This window comes from Dipodomys merriami, unplaced genomic scaffold, assembly GCF_024711535.1.
Source record: "Dipodomys merriami isolate MVZ:Mamm:240054 unplaced genomic scaffold, mDipMer1.0.p SCAF_19, whole genome shotgun sequence".
In the NCBI taxonomy this organism is placed as follows: Eukaryota; Metazoa; Chordata; class Mammalia; order Rodentia; family Heteromyidae; genus Dipodomys; species Dipodomys merriami.
The window spans coordinates 867,417-892,287 of NW_027203270.1; the positions used below are offsets into that span (position 1 = coordinate 867,417).

At 40.4% G+C, this 24,871-nt stretch overlaps 1 protein-coding gene across 3 annotated transcripts in view; it reads right to left on the minus strand.

Moving 5' to 3' along the window:
- Nucleotides 1-405: 405 nt before the first annotated feature.
- The window catches only part of Map2k4 (mitogen-activated protein kinase kinase 4), a 101,409-nt gene continuing 76,943 nt past the window's right edge, over nt 406-24,871 (minus strand). For all 3 annotated transcript variants that reach the window (XM_070026936.1, XM_070026937.1, XM_070026938.1), the window contains 7 exons: nt 21,743-21,862; nt 20,709-20,760; nt 19,077-19,204; nt 12,939-13,016; nt 11,106-11,254; nt 4,761-4,806; nt 406-3,292 (listed from right to left, as the gene is read on the minus strand). In XM_070026936.1, coding sequence (XP_069883037.1) covers nt 3,179-3,292; nt 4,761-4,806; nt 11,106-11,254; nt 12,939-13,016; nt 19,077-19,204; nt 20,709-20,760; nt 21,743-21,862 — 687 coding nt within the window. In that variant the 3' untranslated portion in view covers nt 406-3,178. The remainder of the gene's footprint in view (nt 3,293-4,760; nt 4,807-11,105; nt 11,255-12,938; nt 13,017-19,076; nt 19,205-20,708; nt 20,761-21,742; nt 21,863-24,871) is intronic.

Below are 24,871 nucleotides of genomic sequence, written 5' to 3' on the forward strand. Positions count from 1 at the left end.
TTTGTGGGGAGCTGTGTTCACTTGGCTTTTCTGAACAAGACTGATCCTCTACCATTTGAGCCACAGCTCCACTTGTGACTTTTGCTGATTAATTGGAGACACGGGTTTTTTAGTTTTGTCTGCAGTCCAGGCTTGCTTTGAACTGTGATCTCAGATCTCAGCTCACTGAGTAGCTAGAATGATAGGCTTGAGCAACAATTGGTGCCCAGATAAGTTGTGGTTTAAGAATATAAAATGCAATCTCCAATAGGCAGAAAGGGAAAAGCAGTCATTAACACTTCTGGAAGTTGATGATTTTCTTCCCCCAATGTAAAATGCACAAAGAATGTAGTATCATTACTTGGCTCCCTCACCCCCACCCTCCCCTTCCAGAGTCTGGCTTGAGAAAATCAAATTACAAAGTCATCATCACATCCTAGATTTATTACAACTGACCTGCAGGCAAAAGGATAGAACTATTACATAAACACTTCGATTCCGTGTATATATCTTAAATAGAGGAGGAATTCAAACAAGAATACAGGATAAAATATTCCAAAGCTCCAAGAAGCAGTTATGTTACTGGGCTCCATTTTTACAGACAAATAAGGCAATATCCCTGCACATTAGCTTTTTTGATAATTTTTATACACTTTTATATGGTACAAGAGAAAAATAACCAGAGCTCACAATGTACAGTTCTTACACTATTTTCACAGTTTGTGAACACTATACATCCTTTTGTTTTAATAAAGATACATTGTAATAAACTCCTTGCCCTTAAGTTTATAGTTTATAATCATCTATGATTAATACACTAAAATTGCCTTTTTATTTTTAATGTGGTCATCCACACAACAAAATGGTCAGAGTAGCTCCTGGACAGCCAGAATCACTTTAATTTCCATTTGCATAATGGCAAAGGGAGCCTACACTGAGCCAGATAGGAAGGTGACAGCGGAGAAGCAAATTCCTCTTGAGTCCTGGGAGCCACGGAGGACGATGGCTTCGTACGGTTGAAGGAAGACACAGCAATGCTTCCTTTCAGAACACTGGGAAGTCTAAGGGTGAGGTTGCCAGGGGAGTGGGTGAGAGACAGGGAAAGCAGGCCAATGGACCAGGGACAAACCATTTCTGAGTTCTGCAATTCACAGGGATTTAACTTGAAACAGCACCATTCTCCCTTTAGTTTTGTATGAGTATTTGTGGCTGTCACTCGGGGAAGAGACACAGCCAATACCTACAAGGATTTGGTTCTGTAATGGCATCATCACCTGTGTCTCAGACCATGGCTGTCCTGGCTTCCAGTGTGCCTGGACCACTCCCTATACGGCCTCACTGCTCTGCAAAACCCAGTATTCAGTGCCAGGGGGCCAAAGCACAACCGACTGAGAGCCTGGCTAATGGGGAGGTGGAGACAAAGAGCAAATTATGGTATTTGCTATCCAGTGTTTTTAATTTTGCCTTTTATTCACTGGGGGGAAGATCAGGGAGGGAGTGGGAATCCCAATGGAAAGAAATGATGGTAAACTGCTAAAGATGTAGCGGGTGACAAGTTTATCTCAAAGATTGCCATTTCAGATCCTCATCTGATCACTAGGGTTTCCAGAAAAAATTGCTTCTTCCCACCTGTATCAGCTGAACCCCATCTTTTGTGTGTGTGTGAGTCTTCTGATCTCACTTGGCTTTTGTGTTTTGTTTTGTTTTTTTTTTTTGGCTCAATGTTAGCACTCTACCACTTGAGCCATACCACTTTGCCCTTTTTTGCTGGTTAATTGGAGATGAGTCTCACAGATATTTCTGCCCAGGCTGGCTTGGAACCATGATCCTCAGATCTCAGTCTCTTAAGTGTTAGGATTACAGGCGTGAGCCACTGACTAATGCTTGGCTTCTTAGCCATTTAAACATTAGATCATGTGAGACTTGGGGCTAAAAATCCTTGGTAATTTTCTGGTAATCATAAAAGGTTCTGATATATATATATATATATATATATATATATATATATATATATATATATGGCAAAACACTGGATTAGGCAAATTTCACATGATGGCAACAGACCACAGGAAAGAAACTGAAGACTTGGAAGCAGTGATGGCAAAAAGCAAACAATTGAGATTTGGTCTTTTGCTGCCTATAAGAAATCTTTAATCAATCAAGGCACATTGCTACCAGCTAATTCTTCCTGTTAGTGAGTTATGATGGCTAAAGTATCAGGCTTGGGGCCAAGGGGAAATATATATATTTAGTTATTTATTTTTTCCCTCCTGGATAAGATACTAGAATTAAAAATATCTGTAAACTTTGCCCTCTGGACCTTTTTCTTCTTTCAGTCCTGGTGGTTTGTGGCAGGTGGAACATGAAGTTGGCAGCACACTGAATTCTGAGAAGGAAAAATTGTTAGGATCAGCACCTTCTTTGACAAGTGGCAAACTCCAGGTCTTCCCAGCAAAGAGCAGAAGGACTGGTAAAGGAGAAAAAGAACACATTCTGTCCTGTCTTGATATTTTAATGTTCACCTCTTTGAACACATGATTTTTTTTTGTTTGGTAAAGATAAATTCATTCTAATTTAATATGGTATTTCAAACAGGAAATTTGGCTGAGCACATCGATTCCTTAAACATCAACGGGGACTGGTAAAGCAACAGAATATCAAACAAATCAGTAAATCTATTGCACTTGGTGAAGAAAAAAAGTAAAATCCCTCCTTTGTCTCCCAGCTCCAGAAAGGCAATGTGTCTCACCGGCTGTGCAAGCTCTTCTTGTCACTCAAGCCCCGGAGTCTCTATGTTCAAAGATCCATCACTGTGCCCTTCCAGGATTTGGAAGTCACAAGACAAAAACCCCATTCCAATAGCTGCATCTCCAGGTTTCGAGTCTAGAAATGGATTTCAGATGTGATCTAATCACAGTCAACAACTCGATCGTACGGGCTTCCACATGTCATGAGTAGGCTCATCGTGAAAGAGCAGGATGAGGTCTCTCTGACCAGCACTAACACTGTGTGATCGATCGGGCATTACGGGGATGCAGGTCCTAGTGACGGAGTACACAGACATGATGGAAATGAACACCAATCTTATTGCACGTGGTGTCTGGGCGAGCAATTAAAAACACTGTGGTAACAGGATGAAAATTCATTATGTCTTGCTTCCTCTCAGCCCTTTTCCCTAGAGTCTGATGTAGCAGCAGTATCAATCAACATACATGGGAGAGCTGGGAGTTGCTGGCATTTGATCCAGGATTTTACACACATAGCATGCAACCTCGACGGTACGTTCTTCATACATCAAAATAAAGGGATGTTTCTGGAAGAAAATTGGAAAAGCAGTATCAAAAGTCTGTGTGCCAGCCCAGGCTGAACTTTCCTCAATTTCAATAAAGCACAGAAGTGCAGATTCCCAATCTATGCTACCGTGGGAGAGACAAGGAGAGTCTGCGTGCTTTATGCAGACGTGATACCAGGCGTGGTGTCCAGATAGGATGCATTAAGTCCTGGCCTATGTTCTTGTGCCCTGAGCACTGCTGAACCTGTGGCCCAGTATCTGCATCACCAACCATCTTTCTGTCCTCTGTGGCTATGAACATGTTTCTTTTCAGTTTCTCTAAGTATACTGCTTGGTATGCTGAGTGAGCCATAGACGAACTTAACATTCTTGGAGAACTAGAAGCTACATGTGACAAATTTGTTCATCAAGACATTGTTCAACATATATTGCACTCATAGACTTCCTGAATTGAAACCCCTTTGTACAACTACTTACAGATAACAAATAAAATTAAAGTATTCCTATATCATTAGATCACAGTACTTTCTTCCTTGCTTAGAACAATACCACACTCTAATATCCAAATGCTTTGAGATGAATGAGAACTTCTAAAGGACCAGGAAGTGGCTATGTGAAATATTTGCACCCAAGGATTTAATAGAAGCAGAATGAGTGCAATAAGCTTTTCTTTTCTTTTGTTTTTTTGTCAGTTTCAGAGCTTGAATTCAGGGTCTGGGTGCTATTCCTGAGGCTCTTTGTGCTCAAGGCTAGCACTCTACCACTTGAGTCACAGCTCCAGTTTTTGAGTAGTTAACTGGAGCTAAGAGCCTCATGGAGGCTTTTCTGCCCAGGTTAACTTCAAACCGCAATCCTCAGATCTCAACCTCCTGAGTAGCTAGGATTACAGGCATGAGCCACCAGTGCCCAGCTTCATTAACTTTTTCTAATGGGCAAGTTACATATACTGTGGGAAAATGGCTATACTGTAGAAAATGGCTTCTTAAGTAAAAGCTGGGATTTTCTGGGAGCAATTAACATGTTAAGGCCAAAGCTGCCCATGAAAATTTTCCTATTAATAAATTAGTAGGAAAATATAATTTTTTCTCTTTCCAAATTCCAGTGTTTAAAATATCTTAAAGCCAGACACTAGAGACTCATGCCTGTAATCTGTTACTCCAAAGGCTGAGATCTGAGGATCACAGTTTGAAACCAGCCCAGTCAGCAGACAAATCTGAGAGATTCTTGCTTCCAATTAAGCAGATTTAAAAAAAAAAAGCCAGAAATAGAGGTGTGGTAAAAAAGACAAGTGAGTGTGAGCCTTTGAGTTCAAGCCCCAGTACTGGCACATGTACACCACAAATCGAAAAAGCACTCATCAAGACCGAGTTGACAAACCACACTTCTTGCCTGGTGAACCCCATGCTAGTCTTAGCACAGACTACTCTAAGCTACTCCTAGAGGACTCGGCATGGGAATACATCTGAAGTTTCTCAGGTCTCATACTCACCAGAAGCTCTTTATATTTTGGCCTTTTGGATTCATCCTTCGTAAGGCTAAAATAACACAAAAACAATAGCATCAAAATGAGAAATTTTCCGGAGTAGTTTTGAAATGTTACAAAGAATCAAAGTTTTTCTTCAGATCCAAAGCAACCAAGGAGACCTCAGCCTGGTAAACATAGTAAAATCACCGGCCGGGTGCCGGTGGCTCACACCTGTAATCCTAGCTACTCAGGAGGCTGAGATCTGAGGATCGAGATTCAAAGCCAGCTGGGGAAGGAAACTCCGTCGGACTCTTATTTCTAATAAACCACTAGAAAACCGGAAGTGGGCTGTGGCTCAAGTGGTAGATCACTTGCGTTGAGCTGAAGAGCTGAGGGACAGCGCCCAGGCCCAGAGTTCAGGCCCCACAACCGACCAAGAAAAAAAAAAAAAAAAAAGAAAATAGAAAAATCAGACAAAATTACTCATCATTAGGGAAAAAGTGTGTGTGTGTGTGTGTGTGTGTGAAAAGTGTGTGTGTGTGAAAAGTGTGTGTGTGAAAAGTGTGTGTGGTGTGTGTGTGTGTGTTTTAATAGCCACCATGGAAGGAATCAGCAATCCAGTAATCCTGCGAGGCAAACTCTATAATGAATTTCACTAATTTATCCACATCTTTCATAAAGTTACCTGTAATGTGCAACATGGATTCCCTCTAACAATGAAAGACAAGGTCTTCCATTGCAAGCAATGTTTCAGCTGACATGTCTCCACTGTTATCCTCTCTAGCATTCCACAACTACACAGCGCTGCTCTGGCCTTCCTCGGGGAGCAGATGGACACAGATCTTTGCTCTGTGTCAGGCTGACACTGTATGTAGTGCCACCCCAGACTCCTAGCCACCAAGCAGCCGTCTGTAGTCTTCACTAAGGCTGAATGCTTTCCCGTTGGCATGTGGATCCCAAGTTCACCACTGACTGACTGACTCCCTCAACACCTCGGTCTTAAAACCTACTTTCTGGGGACTCAGTCTATGATACCTTCCTTCTATGTTTGCTTTTCTTTCAAAACACCACAATCAATCATCTCTTAGGTTGTTCCATTCCTGAAATGTTAGGATGTCATTAGCTTTCCCTTAGCTACATCAAACTGTTTAAGATAGATATGGAGGTGTGTGTGTGTGTGTGTGTGTGTGTGTGTGTGTGTGTGTGTGTGTGTGTGTGTGTGTGTGTGTGTGTGTGTGTGTGTGTGTGTGTGTGTGTGTGTGTGTGTGTGTGTGTGTGTGTGTGTGTGTGTGTGTGTGTGTGTGTGTGTGTGTGTGTAAATTTATCTTTGGAATACTTTAGTCCTAAATTCAAAGGATTGCTTTTGCTTCTGCCCATCAACTTGAGGGGAAGACTAGGAGATGCATTCAGAGGCTTACCATTATCTTTTTTGGGGGGTCCAGTCGTGGGGCCTGAACTCTGGGCCTGGGCGCTGTCCCTCAGCTCTTCAGCTCAAGGCTAGCGCTCTACCACTTGAGCCACAGTGCCACTTCCGGCTTTATTCTTTTTGCTTATGTGGTGCTGAGGAATCGAACCCAGGGCCTCAGGCATGCAAGGCAAGCGCTCTACCACTGAGCCACTTTCCCAGCCCTTAAAATTACTTTTTTAAAGAAGTTGAGAGTATGGACAATGCCTAGGCTGAGTTCAAGCCCCAGCAGCAACAACCCCCCCCCCAGAAAAAAGTTGAAAATATTCCCTACTGATGATGATTTCCCTCATTTTTTTTTTCAGTGACAATTTCACAGGAAAACATATGTTTAAATTCTCTGAACCACAGAACGGTTCATTTCTCAGTGACTTGGGTGGGGAGAGGCAGTACCAGGGTTTGAACTCTGGGCCTCAAATTCATCCTGCCTGCTGGGCTGGTGCTCTGCACTTGAGCCATCCCTCCAGCCTGGCTTTATGCTGGTCACACTGGAGATGACTCTCAGGAACTTTTCTGCCCAAGATGGCGATGAATCTTGACCCTCTGGATCCCAGCCTCCTGAGTAGCTAGGATTAGGGCATGATTTTATTTCTTCATCTGTAAAAGGACATCCAGGTTTACCAAGCAACAGGCTAGCCTCAGATACCATTCTAGGAGATTCTGAGATACACAGAAATGCGGAGCCATTACTGTGGCAGAGTCACCTGCCAAGGGACTTGCTTCTGGGATTTTTATAATAACTCTGTGCTTTGTTCCCATCCTCTAACCAACACAAGGGTCATCAAACTGTTTAAGGTACGTGTGTGTGTGTGTGTGTGTGTGTGTGTGTGTGTGTGTGTGTGTGTGTGTGTGTGTGTGTGTGTGTGTGTGTGTGTGTGTGTGTGTGTGTGTGTGTGTGTGTGTGTGTGTGTGTGTGTCGTTATTTCAACCAAGCTTGGCCTTTACTATATAATAGGTCCTTCCTGTCAGGTGGAAGACAGCAGGAGGGAACATATCCCTTATCCCCAAATCTGAAATATTTCAAAATTCAAATCTTTATACCTGCTAACACTATACCCCAAGTAAAAACTTCACACCATGGAACCTTTTGTTTCATGAACAAAGTTATTAACAAAGCTATTATTATGCATAATATAAAATAAGGTATATATGAAACAAATTCTTATGCAGATTTCAGTGTCATCCCCCAAATAACTCACTTTGTAGATATAAATATTTTGAAATCGGAAGCATTTCTGGTCTTAAACATTTTGGATAACGAATACTTTACATTCCCTGACACACAATCTCAGTGCATGTGGGATCTGTGAGATTTTTAAGATCTTTAAGAACCTTACAATGCTTTTAGGATTGAGATTTCCTTTCTATTTATCCTGCAAGGCATCTTTTCTTGGGTCGCTGCTGTCTGAAGTCAGGGAGCTATTCATGTGACACTTTCCTCTTTGACAAACTCTGGACTAGTGAATCCACCCTGAACTCATTCTCATCTATATAGTTTCACAAAAATTCTCTCAGATGTGCATTGCCTTTATGAGTTCTGTCCGCTTTCACCTTGCATTTAAATAGAACCCTACTTTTTGACATTTTCTTGTACTCAACATCACCTGCAAGACTTTTCCACGTTGTTGAGTGTAAGCAAGGCTTGGTCTTCTCTAATGTTATATTCCAAGGTATGAAAAATGTATGATTTTCCCACTCTACTTGATACATTTGCTAACTGTGGGTTATGATAAGTGTAAGCAATTGATGAGCATTCTTATAGGTATCTCTCAGCATTTTGCTGTCCATACTTTTATTGGGGATATATCTGGGACTTGAACTGCTACCTGTGGGGTATGTTATCTACTAAACTGGATCAGCTCCAAAAGCATAGCCTTAATCTGCATTCCTACAAGTCATGTAAGAGACATCTAGATGTTTCAGGCTCTCACCAACACTTAGAACTGTTTCTTATGTGGTAGTCAATCTGGTGATTTTAGCAGTATTCCACTATAGCTGTGATCTGGTTTTCCCCAAAGCCTGATAATGCTGAATGAACATTTTTTAATGCTTATTGATCATCTTCAGTGTCATCCTTTTAAGGACAATTTTATTATTTTACTATTTTTTACTTATGTTTTTAAGTGTGTCATCTTTGTGCTTTGTAAGTATTCTTCATATAGTCTTATAAAAGTTATATACCAAACATCTAGATGAAAGATATCTAGCTTCTCCCACTGTTTGGTTTGGCATTTTATTCAGTGTTTTTAAGCTTTGTGTTTTGTTTTTGTGCTGTTACCAGGGCATAAACTCCAGGCCTCATGTTCTTTTTAGCTCTTTCACTCATAGATGGTATTCCACCAGTTGAACCATGCCTCCAGTTCCAGCTTTTTGCTGCTCAACTGGAGACAAGTGTCTTGAGGACTTGTCTATCTAGAATGGCTTTGAGCAATGATCCTCAGATCTCAGCCTTCTGAGTAGCTAGGTTACAGGTATGAGTTATTAGTGCTTGGCTAAAATAAAGTTCATAATTATAATGAAATTTAATTTTCTCTCTTATGGTCAACTGTTCTATGTGTGCTGTTTAAGAAATCTGTATCCAAAGGTAATGCAAACATTTTCCCACATTATCATCTAAATGCTTTTTAATTTATACAAGTGTAGAAATTCAGTTTGGCAGGAAAAATAATTCAAGTGGAATGATAAGAAATATGCAAGCAGCAACAGAGCACATCTACCTCAGAATGGGCTTTGATAGCGAGGTTAAGTTGAAGTACTTTAAAGACAAGACAGTGTTTCTTGTTTGTTTCATTCTTTCCCTTGGCCAACCATGAACTTAAAATATCATAGATACATTGCACATCTGTTTCTATTCTGTAAGTCTTTATAGGGCTACAAACCCCATGCATGATCCATAATTTTCTGTCTCTCCAACTCAGCTTCTGTTTCCTTAGGGAAAACATTAAGAATGCCTATTCTACATAGTTTTATGAAGAGGGTAAGTATCATAAAAACATAGCTCCAATTTAAAAGTAGTTTGCAACAAAGCTTTATTTTTTTATTTATTTAATTTTTGGCTGGTCCTGGGGCTTGAACTCTGGGCCTGGGTGCTATCCCTGAGCTTCTTTGGCTCAAGGCTGGTACTCTACCACTTGAGCCACAGTACTATTTTCAGATTTTTGTGAATAGTTTATTGGCAGTAAGTCTGACAGACTTTCTTGCCCTGGCTGGCTTTGAACAGCAATCCTCAGATCTCAGCCTCCTAAGTAGCTAGGATTAGAGGTGTGCGCTGCTGGTGCTCAGATGAACAAAGCATTTTTGACTGTGAAGGAAATGACCTAGACCAGAGTGAGAGTTGACACACAAGTCAGGGACAGTGGCAGGGAGACTAGGTGAATGTAGAAAACTAGTATGAGCATGTCATAGCTATGAGTATCTTTCAACTCTAAATCTCATTACTTGGAATGACATGACACTCTTAACCTACTTAAGGAAAACAATGAGACAGTGATACTTATAAGCTATCTATAAAGGCATTGTGGGAAACAAGTTAAAAAATATAACACAAGTACATCATATATGTAAAAAAATATCCAACAGATACCTAGGAATTTACAGCTACCCCACCCTGGTGAAGGCTCCCAGGTGATGATCTTAGAACATTTCTTTGGTTCTTTCAAATAAGTATTCTTTTTTTATTTTTTTTGGGTCCGGCTGTGGGGCCTGAACTCTGGGCCTGGGCGCTGTCCCTCAGCTCTTCAGCTCAAGGCTAGTGCTCTACTGCTTGAACCACAGTCCCACTTCTGGCTTTTTTCTTTTTGCTTATGTGGTGCTGAGGAATCGAACCCAAGGCCTCATGCATGCAAGGCAAGCACTCTACCACTGAGCCACCTTCCCAGCCCCTCAAATAAGCATTCTATAGAATGGTATTTATACAGTTATAGGCACTGTATGTACATGTAAAGACTGGTAAATAACAGACTGTTTTTAAAAAGAAAAAAATAAAAAGCCAATTTGGGTCAGCCAGGTGGCCATTTACCTAAAACCTGAGATTATTCCCCTGAAAAGATCCACATGAGGTATGATTAGAGAAGATGAAAGGGATTTGAAAAATAGTCAAAGCATCTGCTTTCTAATAGTCAAAAAGGGAACACATAAGCAGCAATCCTGTGAGGAAAAAATGGTGAGAAACAAACCATGTTTCAGATTAAGGAAGAAGATAGCCACAGCATACACTACGCTCATAAACACATCTTTACACCATGTTCAATAAGACAAGTAATTCCCAAGGTATTCAAATGGTAACACAAAAAGATTCCACTTAAAACAGACTGCAACAATCTAAGACATGACTATAACAGTGGCACATTTGCATTTAGTTATCCTTAGGTACAATAATCAAATAAAAAGAATGGTTAGAAGAAGGCAGACAACATCGACAGGTGTGGAATTCACACCTTCTGCAGAATGAAGTTTCCAAGAACCAATATATACCAATGAAGCTGAGGGGCCAAATCCTACCACATAAGACACATAATCCACTGTGTGCAATGTGGTCACAGGACAGGACACATACACACACATGGAAGTCGGATCTAAAAACTTGGTGATTCTGGTATTTTGTGGTGAGAACTACACCAGAACAAGATAACTCTCACCAAGCAGTAAGGTAGAGGAGGTCTGGAGGAAGCAGCTACTCTACCACCCACAGGTGTCTTTCACCAATACCTGAGGAATAGAATAAGAAGCAGTTGCCTCCCCAGGCTAGCTAGAGCCTTCCAGGACATTGCAGTGGTCCAGAGCCGTACCTTGGAAGGCAGGGAGATGTGACAAAGGGTCCCTCTGCTGTACAAAGCATCAGTGTAGCTAAGATTACGTGACCTGTTTTCGCAGCTGTGTCGGAGCATTGGTTAACAAATACTCACCACAAGTTGACAAAGTTGGTGAAACTTGGGGAGAATTCCCTCTCCTCAGAGTTGCTCAGCTGTGGAGGATCTCCTTTCACGACCTGTGTTAGCTGATCAAATACACTATTCCACTTTGGATAAGGAAATCGGCCCGTGGCCAACTCGTACTAAAGAGAACAGAGGAAACACAGCAAAAGCACGGGGCATTATGTACTCCTCATTGGAACGGCATACTGGCAATCTAAATTTCAAACAAAACTTCCTCTGAAGCTTCAATCAAACCCTACTCCAGGTTCAGACAGAATCCTCAGAACCATGAAGACGAAGTGGAGGTCACACTTAGAAATTAAAGTAATAGAGAGAACTGTATGTCAACAAATGCAAGGACTTGGATTACAGTTAAATACCTAGCTTATGCCTAACCTATGTCCCACAATGCAAGCCCCAGGGAAACCTGTGACTTCGACCCCATTTTAAGTAAGAGAGTCTGGAAGGCTTAGTCTAGAACTTTTCAAATACAGGCTCTGCACAATCTGCTGTCACCTACATGGGATGCAATAGTCCAGAACAACTGTCAAATTACTTTGCAAGGTAAAAAACAAGGCTGAGCAAAGTCCAACCTGAGCTCTAGGAAACAACATATGAATTCTAGACTACAGCTATTTTTTTTATACTACTACAAACTTCAACCACTACCAGATTTTATTGTCAATAAAGAAATCAAGTCAGGCCAGGCGCCAGTGGCTCAGGCCTGTAATCCTAGCTACTCAGGAGGCTGAGATCTGAGGATTGTGGTTCAAAGCCAGCCTGGGCAGGAAAGACAATGAGACTCTTATCTCCAATAAATGACCAGAAAACAGGAAGTGGCACTGTGGCTCAAGTGGTAGAGCACTAGTCTTGAGTTAGTGCTAGTCCTTGAGAAGAGCTGAGGGAGAGCTCCCAGGCCTCCAGAGTTCAAGCCCACAACTGACAGGAAAAAAAAAAGCCGGGTGCCGGTGGCTCATATCTGTAATCCTAGCTACTCAGGAGGCTGAGATCTGAGGATCACGGTTCAAAGCCAGCCCAGGCAGGAAAGTCCATGAAACTCTTATCTCCGATAAACCACCAGAAAAACTGGAAGTGGTGCTGTAGCTCAAGTGGTAGAGTGCTAGCCTTGAGCTGAAGAGCTGAGGAACAGCACTCAGGCCCAGAGTTCAAGCCCCATGACTGACAAAAAAAAAAAAAAATCAAGTCAGGTTAGGGATGGTAAGTATATCTTTAATCCCATCTATTCAAGAGACTATGGGAGGATCATAGATCAAGGCCAGTCAAAATAAAAGTTTAGCAAGACCCTATTACAACAAACAAACCAAGTGGAGCACTGTAACCCCACCCTACACAGGCATGATAGGTTGGAGAATTATGGTCCAAAGCCATATGTGAGCTAGAAAGAAGCTCAAAAGACACAAACCCTTCCGGGCCTTGACCTTGGACTTCCTGGTCTCCACAACTACAAAAAATACATTTCTAGGGTTTCTGTGTGTTTATTGTGGTGGTTGTTTTTTTTGATGCTGGAGATTGAATCCAGAGCTTTGTACATGCTTCCCAAGCAATCCATAAATAAGTTAGTATCCAGTCCTAAATCTCCATTTTGGATAAGATACCCAGTTTATGGTATCTTGTTAAAGTAGCCCAAACTAAGGCAGGTACTTTTTGAATAAAATTAAAAATGCAATACAGTCCACAGATAAGGAAGAAGGGTTATTTGTGCTCTCCTGTTACAAATTTGTATCTTTCTCACTAGCCTTTCTGTGTGTTCTTCGCTCTAATTATCTTATTAGTACAAGATACAGCAGAGTCAAGATAGCATACCAATGTGATTCCCAAGCTCCAGACATCAGAACGGACATCATAGCCTTGTCGAGATGCACTGGGGTCTATTCTTTCAGGCTAGAATACAAAGAGAATTCAAGATTATCAAGGAACAGACACCTGGGAGCCACAGCAGGTAGCCAGAATGCTAGCATCTTCTTAGGGAATCCATGCCCTAAGTCAGGCTGGGAGTAATAAATAGGAAGTTATCATATAAAAATCAAACTACCAACCACAAAACTCAACTCAATCGCTATTCCAGGAAAGAATAGCGATTATAATTTCCTCTTAGAACATTCCAAACTGTTTACTGAGAATGACAAGAAGAAAGGAAAAACATTGAAAGAATGGGCAAAGTAAAGAATTATAGGATCAGACTAGTTGCAATTAATGATAAACTGGAAGAAAAAGATAAAAGAGAGACTTAAAACTTGTGATTTTTACCAATCTTTGGATCAGTGCGTAGGGCCAAACATTACTCATACAATGCACAAAAAAACAGGTGGCAAAGTTGCTATAATTTTCCTACCTATTCTCCATGATAAAGCTAAATTTATCACCCTGAATTCACTATTACCAATATTTACCTTTTTCTCAAGTTTTCATCCAAATTAAAGTAGTATAAAAGACTAATATAGCCCATGCTTATGCTAATATAACCAATGGTTTATGCCTATAAACCAGGGACATGGGAGGCTGAGAGTAGTCTGGGTAAAAAGTCTGAGAGACTCTTATCTCTAATGAATCTGCAAAAAGTTGGAAGTGGAGTAAAAACTCAATGAGATACTTTGTACTAGTGAGCTGTTATACAACTAATTACATCAAAACTTAGAAACTGCTGGGCATCAGTGTCTCACACCTGTAATCCTAGCTACTCAAGAGGCTGAGATCTGAGGATTGTGGTTCAAAGCCAGCCCAGGCTGGAAAGTGTGAGATTCTTATCTCCAATTAACTAGCAAAAACAAAAACAAAAAAACAAAGCAAACAGGAAGTAAAGGTGCAGCTCAAAAGGTAGAGCACCAGCCTCCAGCAAAATGCTAAAGGACAGCACCCAGGCCTTGAGTTCAAGTCCCAATCCTGGCACATGCACAGTCTAAATTAATTATCTTAATTTAATTAATTTAAATAAATTCAAGTCAATCAAGGAGGACTATGACCACTGATTGACTCTGGCAACATGGAAAATGTTTACTCTGATGACAATTGTTGAAATGGTATATAAAACCAAAGAGAACAGACGTAAGAAAATGAAAGAATGTGTAGAAAACTGGTATACCTAGCTCTTAGGAGATTAAAAACACCTGTGATGGGAAATAAACATGTACAGATTATATGAAAAGAATAACAAGGAACATTAAGATAGCCTGAATGAATGGAGAGAAATAATAATGTATCATATTGGCAAAACTAGATATGCAAAGCAGCAATAATTAAATAAACTTACAATTGAATAAGATTCTGGTTGAGTTTTTATAAAGATGCTACCATCATCCGAAAAATACAGACAACTACGTGTTACAAAGTCCTGAAAAACAGGTCCAAATCTAAAAATTTAGCATATAGGTATTCATTTTAAATAAGAGTTTGAAAGAATAAATGTTTAAATAATATCTAAAGTTGTTATGTATGAGGGAGAGTTGGGCACCAGTGGCTCACACCTGTACTATCCTAGCTACTCAGGAAGCTGAGATCTGAGGATCGCAGTTCAAAGCCAGCTGGGGCAGGAAAGTCCATGACTCTTATCTCCAATAAACCACCAGAAAACCGGAAGTGGAGCTTTGGCTCAATGGTAGAGCACTAGCCTTGAGCTGAGGAGCTGAGGGACAGTGCCCAGGCCCGGAGTTCAGAAACCCCACAACTGACAAAATTTTATTTTACTGTTAAGATGTTGTACAGAGGGGTTAGTTACATGAGTAAGGCAATGAATGAATTACTTGTCGATCATTGTTACCCCTTTCTTTCCTTGTTGTTCCACTATCCCTTCTTTCAAATAACTTCTAAAAATGTCAGAAGTGGAGCTATGGCTCAAGTGGTATATCACTAGTCTTGATTTTAAAAAAGGCTCAGGGACAGCACTCAAGACCCTCAGTTCAAGCCCCAAGTCCAGTACAAAAAAAGGGGGGGCGGGGTTAACAGATGGGATTGTGTTGAATTAAAAAGCTTCTGCACATCAAAAGAAACAATCAGGGGCTGAGAAGGTGGTTCAATGGTAGAGTGCTTGACTTGTATGCCTGAGGCCCTGGGTTCAATTCCTCAGCACCACATAAGAAAAAAGCCGGGAGTGGCACTGTGGCTCAAGTGGTAGAGCCTTATCCTTGAGCTGAAGAGCTGAGGGACAGCACCCAGGCCCAGAGTTCAGGCCCCACAACCAGACCCAAAACAAAACAAAACAAATAAACAAAAGAAACAATCAATAAACTGTAAGGTTAGCTTATGTAACTAGAGAAAATCCTTGCCAGAGCTACTTCTACATTAGCCTTCAGATCTCAGACTCCAGAGTAGCCAGAATTATAGATATCAGTCACTGGTATTGGGCCTACATTATCTGCTATAGGAAATTGCTTTTCCTTACACCTTGTGAGCCAACCACAGCTAGCTTCAAACTGTTTTGTAGAAGCTTTTCCAGAATGGACAAAAGTTCAGGCCTTGCTTTTGAGAGGCTTTGGAATGTTTTGGTTGGTCTAATCTTCCATCCAAACCATTAAAACTTTCTGTATTGGTAATCAGACTCCTTCACTTTCTTATTCTTCCATGTGTTCACTGGAGCAGCACTTTCAATTTCCTTGGATAACTTCTCCTTTACTCTTACAACTTGACTGGTGTCAAGAGGCTTAGCTTCCTGCCTATGTCTTCCTGCATGCTTTTCTTCCTCAGTAAGTTATTTCTAGCTTTGATGTAAAGATAGAGAAACCCAAGACTCTTCTGTTCACTTAAATAGAGACCATGTAGAGTACCTTAATGGACCTAATCTCAATACTGTCATGTCCCTTCAAAAAGGGAGGCTTGGACTCAGGGGCATCTGGTTAATTGGGCTACCATCACATTAACTTTGTTGTCTTACATGTGCATGGTTCATGGTACCTAAAAGTGATGACAATGGTAATTTCAAACATCACTGGTCATTGATCACACAGATACACTAATAATGAAGAAGTGTGAAATATAGTCAAAATGTGAGACAAAGTAAGCACAAATTGGAAAGATGTTACCAAAGACTTGCTCCATATAGGGTTGCCACTGACTTTTAGTCTGTAAAATGCAAAATATGTGCAAAATGCAAGGAAACAAAGCACAATGAAATGAAGTATGTGTGTATTCTTTCTTGATTTTAATATTTTTTAATAAAAACATCTATAAAACTATCAATGTACAACTCTTCAAACACATGCAATTATTACAAAAATAGAAATACAAAATAATTACTTTATTAAGGAAAGGTATGAGGGACTAAGGATAAATTATCCAGTTACTATACACAAACAATAGCACATGATACCATTTGGGGATATAAATTTATATGCAGCCTATGGAGAGGACTACATCAAACTTAGAATCTCTACCTGACTATTGCTATATGCTTCATCTAGCAATAAATTTAAATTTAAAGCAGCCTATGGAGAGGACTACATCAAACTTAGAATCTCTACCTGACTATTGCTATATGCTTCATCTAGCAATAAATTTAAATTTAAAGCAGCCTATGGAGAGGACTACATCAAACTTAGAATCTCTACCTGACTATTGCTATATGCTTCATCTAGCAATAAATTTAAATTTACTTCAAAATGGAAGAGAAAATCCAACTTAGAAGAAAACTGTCAGACCAGATTATGAGGGGTAGTTGTCTCACTTTTACAAAGAAATAATTCATGCCAGGGCACTGGTGGCTCACTCCTGTAATCCTACTCAGGAGACTGAGATCTAAGGATCTTAACCAGCCCAGTTAAGAAAGTCCATGAGATTTTTAACTCCAATTAACTACCAGAAAATCAGAAGTGGCACTGTGGCTCAAAGTGGTAAAGTGCTAGCTTTAAGCAAAAGAGCTTAAGGACAACGTTCAAGCCCTGAGTTCAAGCCCCACAACCAACAAAAAAGGAAAGGACAGGACAGGAAAGGACAGGAAAGGGGAGAAGAGGAGAGGGGAGGGGAGGGGAAGGAAGGAGAGAGGAAAAGAAAGGAGGGAGGAAGGAAGAAGGAAGGAAGGAAGGGAGGGAGAGAGCGAGGAAGGGAGGAAGGGAGGGAGGGAGGGAGGGAGGGAGGGAGGGAGGGAGGGAGGAAGGAAGGAAGGAAGGAAGGAAGGAAGGAAGGAAGGAAGGAAGGAAGGAAGGAAGGAAGGAAGGAAGGAAATAATTTCAAGCCAAATGTGGTGTTTTATTCCTGCAATCCTAGCACTCAGTTTCATAGCTGTTGGGCTATTTATCCCAAATTATGATGAGAAATATGTCTGAAGAATCTGCATAGCCAGTGAATAATCACAAAGCCCAGAACTTAAATATCTTTTTAAAATCTTGAAACACATATCACACACACACACACACACACACACACACACACACACACACACACACACACACACACACTTTTCCTTTGTCTAACAAAACTGAAATGCAAGAATTTTAAAATACTGGGCTGGGAATGTGGCTTAGTGGTAGAGTGCTTGCCTAGCATGCATGAAGCCCCGGATTCATACTCCTCAGTACCACACACACATAAAAAGCCAGAAGTGGCACTGTGGCTCGAGTGGCAGAATGCTAGTCAGGGACATTGAGTCCAAGCCCCAGGACTGGCAAAAAAAACAAACAAAACAAAAGAACAAAAACCTGCCAATACTGAAACTTTTCAGTGCAATGTTGTTCAAACACAAAGTGAACATCTACACATGACCAGAGAACTTCTGTGATGCAGGTTTTCATGAGATTTACTCATTGAGAGGTAAACAGAAGCAAAAGGAATGTTGGTAAAAGACTTACTTTCAAATCATGTGTGATGGGCTGGGAAGGTGGCTCAGTGGTAGAGTGCTTGCCTTGCATGCCTGAGGCCCTGGGTTCAATTCCCCAGCACCACATAAGCAAAAAGAAAAAAGCCAGAAATGGCACTATGGCTCAAGTGGTAGAGCACTAGCCTTGAGCTGAAGAGCTGAGGGACAGCGCCCAGGCCCAGAGTTCAGGCTCCACGACCGGACCCCCCCAAAAAAAACAAAAACAACAACAAAAAAAAACAAATCATGTGTGAACTAACATTTGTTCAACTTCTTAAATAATTATGAATCTGGAAAAGCACTAAAGTCTATCCCCCAGGACTGCCACAGGCACAAACACAAAAATATCAGAACCTTACCTGTCACCATTTAAAGATGGGTCCTGGTCTCCAAAGAACCACAGAGACACTAAAGGAGGACACTAACACCTTAAGGAAATATTTTAAAATCTTGACACCAAACTCCAATTCAAATACACATTAGAGTGCAGGCTGTGGGAAGAAGGGCAGACACACGGGACAGGGGAACATGACAGCTCTGAGAGGACACTGTTCGTCTCTCTGTGGGTAATGAGGCTCCAGATTGCAAAATGCCTAGAGAGCTCCAGCCTTAAATTCGTCTGCATGTTTCTCTACCATTCCTAAAGCCGGAACTGACAGTACTCAGTCACAGCTACACATGAGGTGTATGTGCTCTGCTAGGAACCCAAGTCTTCCTATTCTTCAGTAACTGGAAATAGTGTTTGTTAGCAGCCCAGGACACATTCTCAGCATGCACTGATTACCCATGACAATAAGCAAGTTCAGGAGGGTAAGAAACACAAGCTTTCAGAAAGCATACCATGTTGGTGACAAACTAAACTGAATATAAAGAAAAAGGTGGGGGGAAAAAACAAACAACAACAAAAAACAGTAAAGACCATAAATGCTAAATACCATGAGAGAAAGCTGGGGTAAGACAATGACTACCAGAGCTCACTGAAGTAATTAAGCAAAGGTTCAGGGAGAAGCTAGAACCTGAGCTTGGGTTTAGGGGAAAAGAACATCTGCCTGCATGGTAAAGCTCCACAAGCAATGGCAGGTTCCTTACAGTCAACATTAAAAGGCACAGAGCTTCTGTGCACTGGCTATCCAGCGAGAAGCCTTGGACTCCACACTTACTGCCATGTATGGCCTACACCCAGCATCTCTTGTCTTGGCAATGGAGTCCACAAGCTGTCCACTGATGCCAAAGTCACAGAGCTTGATATTTCCACTTCTGTCTAGAAGAATATTTGAAGGTTTGATATCTGCAAGAGAGAGATACCATTAGGTATTCAATTATAAATACATCATGCAAAACACTCTCTTAAGTGAAGAAGAAATACTGGTTGGGGCAGTATCTTGGCTTTAAAATGCTTCAGTGTATACTTCACTTACGAAGCTTTAATCCCTTTGTACATCACCTTTATCGTGTACACACACACACACACACACACACACACACACACACACACACACACACTTGCCAGGACTTGAACTCAGGGCCTGGGCACTATCCCTGAGCTGCTTTTTTGCTCAAGGCTAGCACTCTACCACTTGAACCATCATGTCACTTCTGGAGAAATCGAACCCAGGGCCTCATGCATGTGAGGCAAGCACTGAATTACTTTCCCAGCCCAATAAAAATATTTTTAAAAAATAAAAAAAAATTCTTTAGTGTAAAGTCTGGGGATGTAGCTCAATAATGAGCATTTGTGCAACATGCACAGAGTCCTGGGCTCAATCGCCTGCAAAGGCAGGAAGACAGAAAGCAGGAAGACAGAAAAGAATATAGGAAGGAATACAGGAAGACAGGAAGGAAGGAAGGAAGGAAGGAAGGAAGGAAGGAAGGAAGGAAGGAAGGAAGGAAGGAAGGAAGGAAGGAAGGAAGGAAGGAAGGAAGGAAGGAAAAAGAATGCAAAGGTAGTACACTTTTCCTTCAACTAGTCTCTGAATGTCCACATGGCCACCTTGATGCCTTGCTTGTATGTACAGAAACATCAATTACCTATCAAGGAAATGAGGATCCCATAGCCATTTAATTTGTTTCCTTTCCATTATTTATTTTTACTACTATATACTAATTGTACAAAATAATAGGTACCATTATGGATAGCAATTATTTTTTAACTAATAGGAATAGTTTACAGCAAAATGAAATTCCTAAGTCCAATATACAAATAGTTAAATACTATTATACTAAAAGAATAAAATTTATAGAAGCCTAATGTAGAGGCTCAACTAAAGCTTTTTAGAGCACACAGAATATTTTTTACTAAAAATACAAATATTTCAGATAAGTTTATATAGTGAAAAGTTCAGATAGGCATATGACACTTCCAAAACAATCAAAGGGAAAAGATGTTAATTCCTCTTCTGTAAAAAAGCAATCCAGGCTGGGCATCAGTGGTTCATTCTTGTAATCCTAGATACTAAAGAGGCTGAGATCTGAGAATCAGGATTCAGAGCCAGCTTATGCAGAAAAGTCTGACACTCTCCAAGTAAGTACCAAAAAAGCTAGAAGTGGAACTGTGCCTCAAATGGTAGAATGCTAGCCTGAGCACAAAAGCTCAAAGATAGCACCAGGCCCTGATCAAACTCCAGGACCTGCACAAAAAAAAAAGAAAGAAAAGAAAAACAAAAGAAAAGACAAGAGGAAGGAAGGAAGGAAGGAAGGAAGGAAGGAAGGAAGGAAGGAAGGAAGGAAGGAAGGAAGGAAGGAAGGAAGGAAGGAAGGAAGGAAGGAAGGAAAAATCAGCAATCTATACATACCTCTGTGAATAATTTTCAAGTTTTCTTTTAAGTGGTTTAGTGCTTTCACAGTCTAGGAGGAACAAAGAGAGATGAGGTAAAGGATTTTTAACAATAATTTAATGGTTATTTTTCATTAATTCTATGGTGATGTAGTACCAAGGAATTGAATCCAAGAATTGAACTATGCATGCTAGGCAACACTACTAAGCCACATTCTCTGCACAAGGATTTTTTTTTAATGAAATAGCATAACAGTTTATCATATACAACAGCACAAATGGTACTTCCTATGCTTTTTAATAGAAATCCCTTTGTACAACTATTTCAAGATAGTAATAAAAATAAATGTTAAAAGTAAAATAATAAGTAAATAATAAAAAGGAAAAAAAAGTGCTCTCGGACAGATTAAAAAAGCAACAATGCATCATTCATTCAGTAGGCCACTCAAACTTTGCACTGCATATTTTGTACCTCAACCTTGTTCAAGAATAAAATAGTACAAGAACGCCAATGAATGGGTTCTGCTTGCAATAGCAATGACCAAAACTTCTGACCAATCTCAGCTCCTGACAATCCCCCACCCTCATGGGGTCCCCACACTTCCAAATTGCTCCTGCAGAGCCAGTGCACTTGCTCAGCCTTTCAGTGAAGAAGCTTTAGATCTCTACAATTCGGATTAACTTAGGGCCACCTATAGTAATATATTGCATTTAGAAACAGGTTTAGGGCAACAGGGAAAATGAACAAAAAGTAGCTTTTTCTAGTTTTATTTAAGCTTGATCTGCTGTGGTTCCTGGAGAGTTGAGTGAAAACAACATTGAATTATTTGCCCAGAATATATATATACATTTACATGTACATACACATATACATACACATATATATGTATATATATGTATATGTATATATGAAAAGTGTTCTTATGATGTGTTCAGGAAGCTAGGCTAGGAAGCTAAGGCTAGGAAGCACCATCAGATATCTGCACTGAAGACACTAGCAACTCTTTTATATGGGTATACATACAAGGAAGAATTTGAAAACCAGATACTTACTGCTAAAGTGATTTTGCCTAAAATTTCTTCTGGAATAACATCATCTAATACACTATATACATATTTGTAAAACTTATCAAACGAGGTAGACATGAGTTCCATACAGATCCAACAGTCGCCCTACAAAACAACAAACATTTGTTATTTTTACGTGTCAAGATGAAGTACCTCCTTGCCCTCACCTGAAATAGAAATGTAATTAGGAAAAAAGTTATGCTCTTTTTCATACTGAAGCTTGAATTGGTGATAATTTGTAATTCCTTATTAAAGCCCTAGGAAAAACATTCTACTAAGGTTTAAATATAAAATGAGTGGCTACAGCTAATTTCAGCCAGGTGTGGTGGCACACATTTTACTCAGAAGGCTAAGATCAAGAGGAGCATGGTTTGAATCCATCTTCAGAAAAAGTTGGTGAGATCTCATCTCAACATACAAAGCCAGTATGGTGATGCATGCCCACAACTCCAGCTGTGTAGAAATGTGTTAAGTGGGAGGACTGTGATCCAAAGCTGGTTCTGGGCAAAAGTTGTGAAAGCTTATCTGAAAAATAACTAAAGCAAGAAGAGCTGGGGTGTGGCTCGAGGGACAGGGCATGTGCAAGAATGCCCTGAGTTGAAGTTTCTTAACTTGAGGGGGGAAAAAAAGGCCAAATTTGGTCACTTAATTGTATAAATAGTACTACATAAAAACCTGTGTATCCATTTATAAGATGATTTCTTTGTTGCTTTGTATGTCCCTCCCCCACAGTATAACCCCTGCTTTCACTGTATTTGATGTTGGTATAATTTGTGGAGAGGAAGGGGAAAAACAAATTGTTTAAATAGGGATACAGGTGGACCCATTGCAACAATGAGATGTACAAGTTGTTATGTCCAAAACGAACTTTACAACTTTGGTGCGGGGGGGGGGGGGGACAGGGAGGATTTGGGGGGAGGCTGGGAAGGGATGGGAAGGCTAAACAAAGGAGGAGGCTACAATGCTTGATAAGAAATGTACTCATTATCTTGCCCATGTAATTGTAACCCCTCTGTATAGCATTTTCACAATTAAAAAAAACTTGTGTATCATAATTTTGCCATCACTGAACACAAAATTAAGAAAAGTGTGGGAAACCAATCTTACTGCAAAAGAAAAGGAGATGGCAGACAGTACTCTTGAGAGACAAATGAAACTTCTCAAATTAGCAAGAAAGAAAAAACATATATAAAGCAAGGATGCTCATATGCCACCTTCTCACTGAGGTCTACGCCAAATGACATGAGATACAAGTCATGTCACCTAGTGTTCCTTAACCCTACCTCTCCTGTGCTGCCCTTACCGCTTTACCTGGCCTGTAACTTACTTATCTTCTGAGTAGGTCACAGGTTGACCTTGAACTTTACCACCCCCTCTCGCCCACCCCCAGGTCAGGTGCTCAGTAAAGGAATGATGGCTGTCATTAAACTGACTCATTCAAACACATCCTGCAGAATTACCGATTGTTTTACATCAGTAAGAAAGCAACTGTGCAAAGAAACAAGATAAATACTGTAGAGCCCCCCTAAGCCAACTCTAATGTGATAATACTAAGTGAAAAAAAAACAAACAAAACAGAATTAACTGACTTCTGAGCTTTTAAATGTGCAAGGTTGTGAGCAAGGTGATGCACCTCCCATTGTCCTGCCCCCTCTGAAAAGAATGTAACTAACTGGACCTTATGCCACGAGTCTGTGCCACGTACTCCCATCTGCGGCCATCCCCATCTGCCACAGCTACTGGTGCAGAACTGGGCAGCTCATGCTCAAGCAGCCCCGTAGGTGATGAACGTTGTCATTTTATTATTATTTGTTAGGCATAATGGCTTTCTGTGCCAGATTTATAAGCTAAATTTTCTCCCAGGTGTGTTTGTGTAGAGGAAGATAAAAAGTCTACACAGGGTTTGGAAATATCTGAGGGTAGGCCTCCACTAAACACCTCAGAATGCATCCCCTGAAGAACACAGCTAGAAGTGAGGGGCTATTGGTAGATGGGGCCATCCTACTACTAGAACTGGGCCTGCATTAGTCCAGAGATTACAAAAAGAAAAGAGAGAGAGAAGCAAAACTAGGAGTCACACTGAATCATGGCACAAAAGACCAGTTCATACTCAAGTGACTATCTAAAAGTAAACTTCTTAGGTGTCCTACAACAGATGAATGCATTAAGAAAATATGATTATTGTGCGTATATACATATTACAGATATATAATATTCATCCGTTAGGAAGAATAAAAGGTCCTTTGTGGGAAAATAGATGAAGCTGGGAAAATGTTACTCTAAGTGAAGTCAGGCTCAGAGAGTCAAAGGAGTGTGTTTTCCCTCATATGTGGAAGTTAGCTCTAAATTATCAACATATGAAAACATACACAGGGTCATTTGCATATAAACATACATCTACTGTCTAATATATGGTATTCACAGGAGAGGGTTGCAACTAGCTTATAGTTTAACAAAAATACCAAGAAACTGAAACATATTGGCAGAATGGAGGGAGAAGGGTATTCCGGGGAGGGACCCCCTCTCCCCAAGACAAAGAGAGAGAGGATGAGTGGGTGAAAATAGCCATAATATTCAAAGTACATACATGAAAATGGACCCACGTAACTTGGGATGAGAGGAGTTGGGAGAGATGGAGAATGATTAAAGCAGTGACAAGGATCAAGATGCATTGTACTTATAAATGGACATGTTGAATTGAAATCCCTTTGTACAACTACTTAAAGATAACAACAGAAAAATTTGAAAAATAAAAATAAAAGTAAACTTGAAAAACTATGTTGTTCCCAGTCAGTATTCATGATAGGCAGGCAGAAATGAAGAACATGCTCAAATACAATGATAACCTTGTGAGAGTCTGTGTGCACCCAGATGAACTATGACACACCTTCCGAAAATAAAAATACTCTTAGGAAGAAAACGAAAATGATCTCACACAATTTTTATGTTACTAAATTATGATACTAGCTATATTTTTGAAGATTTTCTACTCACCAACTTTCTATCCCTCAAGTCTAGATGACTGTGTGAGATGAATGGCTCATGGGGTAAAATGACTTTAAAGTGATTGACAGAATGAAGTTTTCTTAAGCCTTTCTTCGGCCAACACTTACA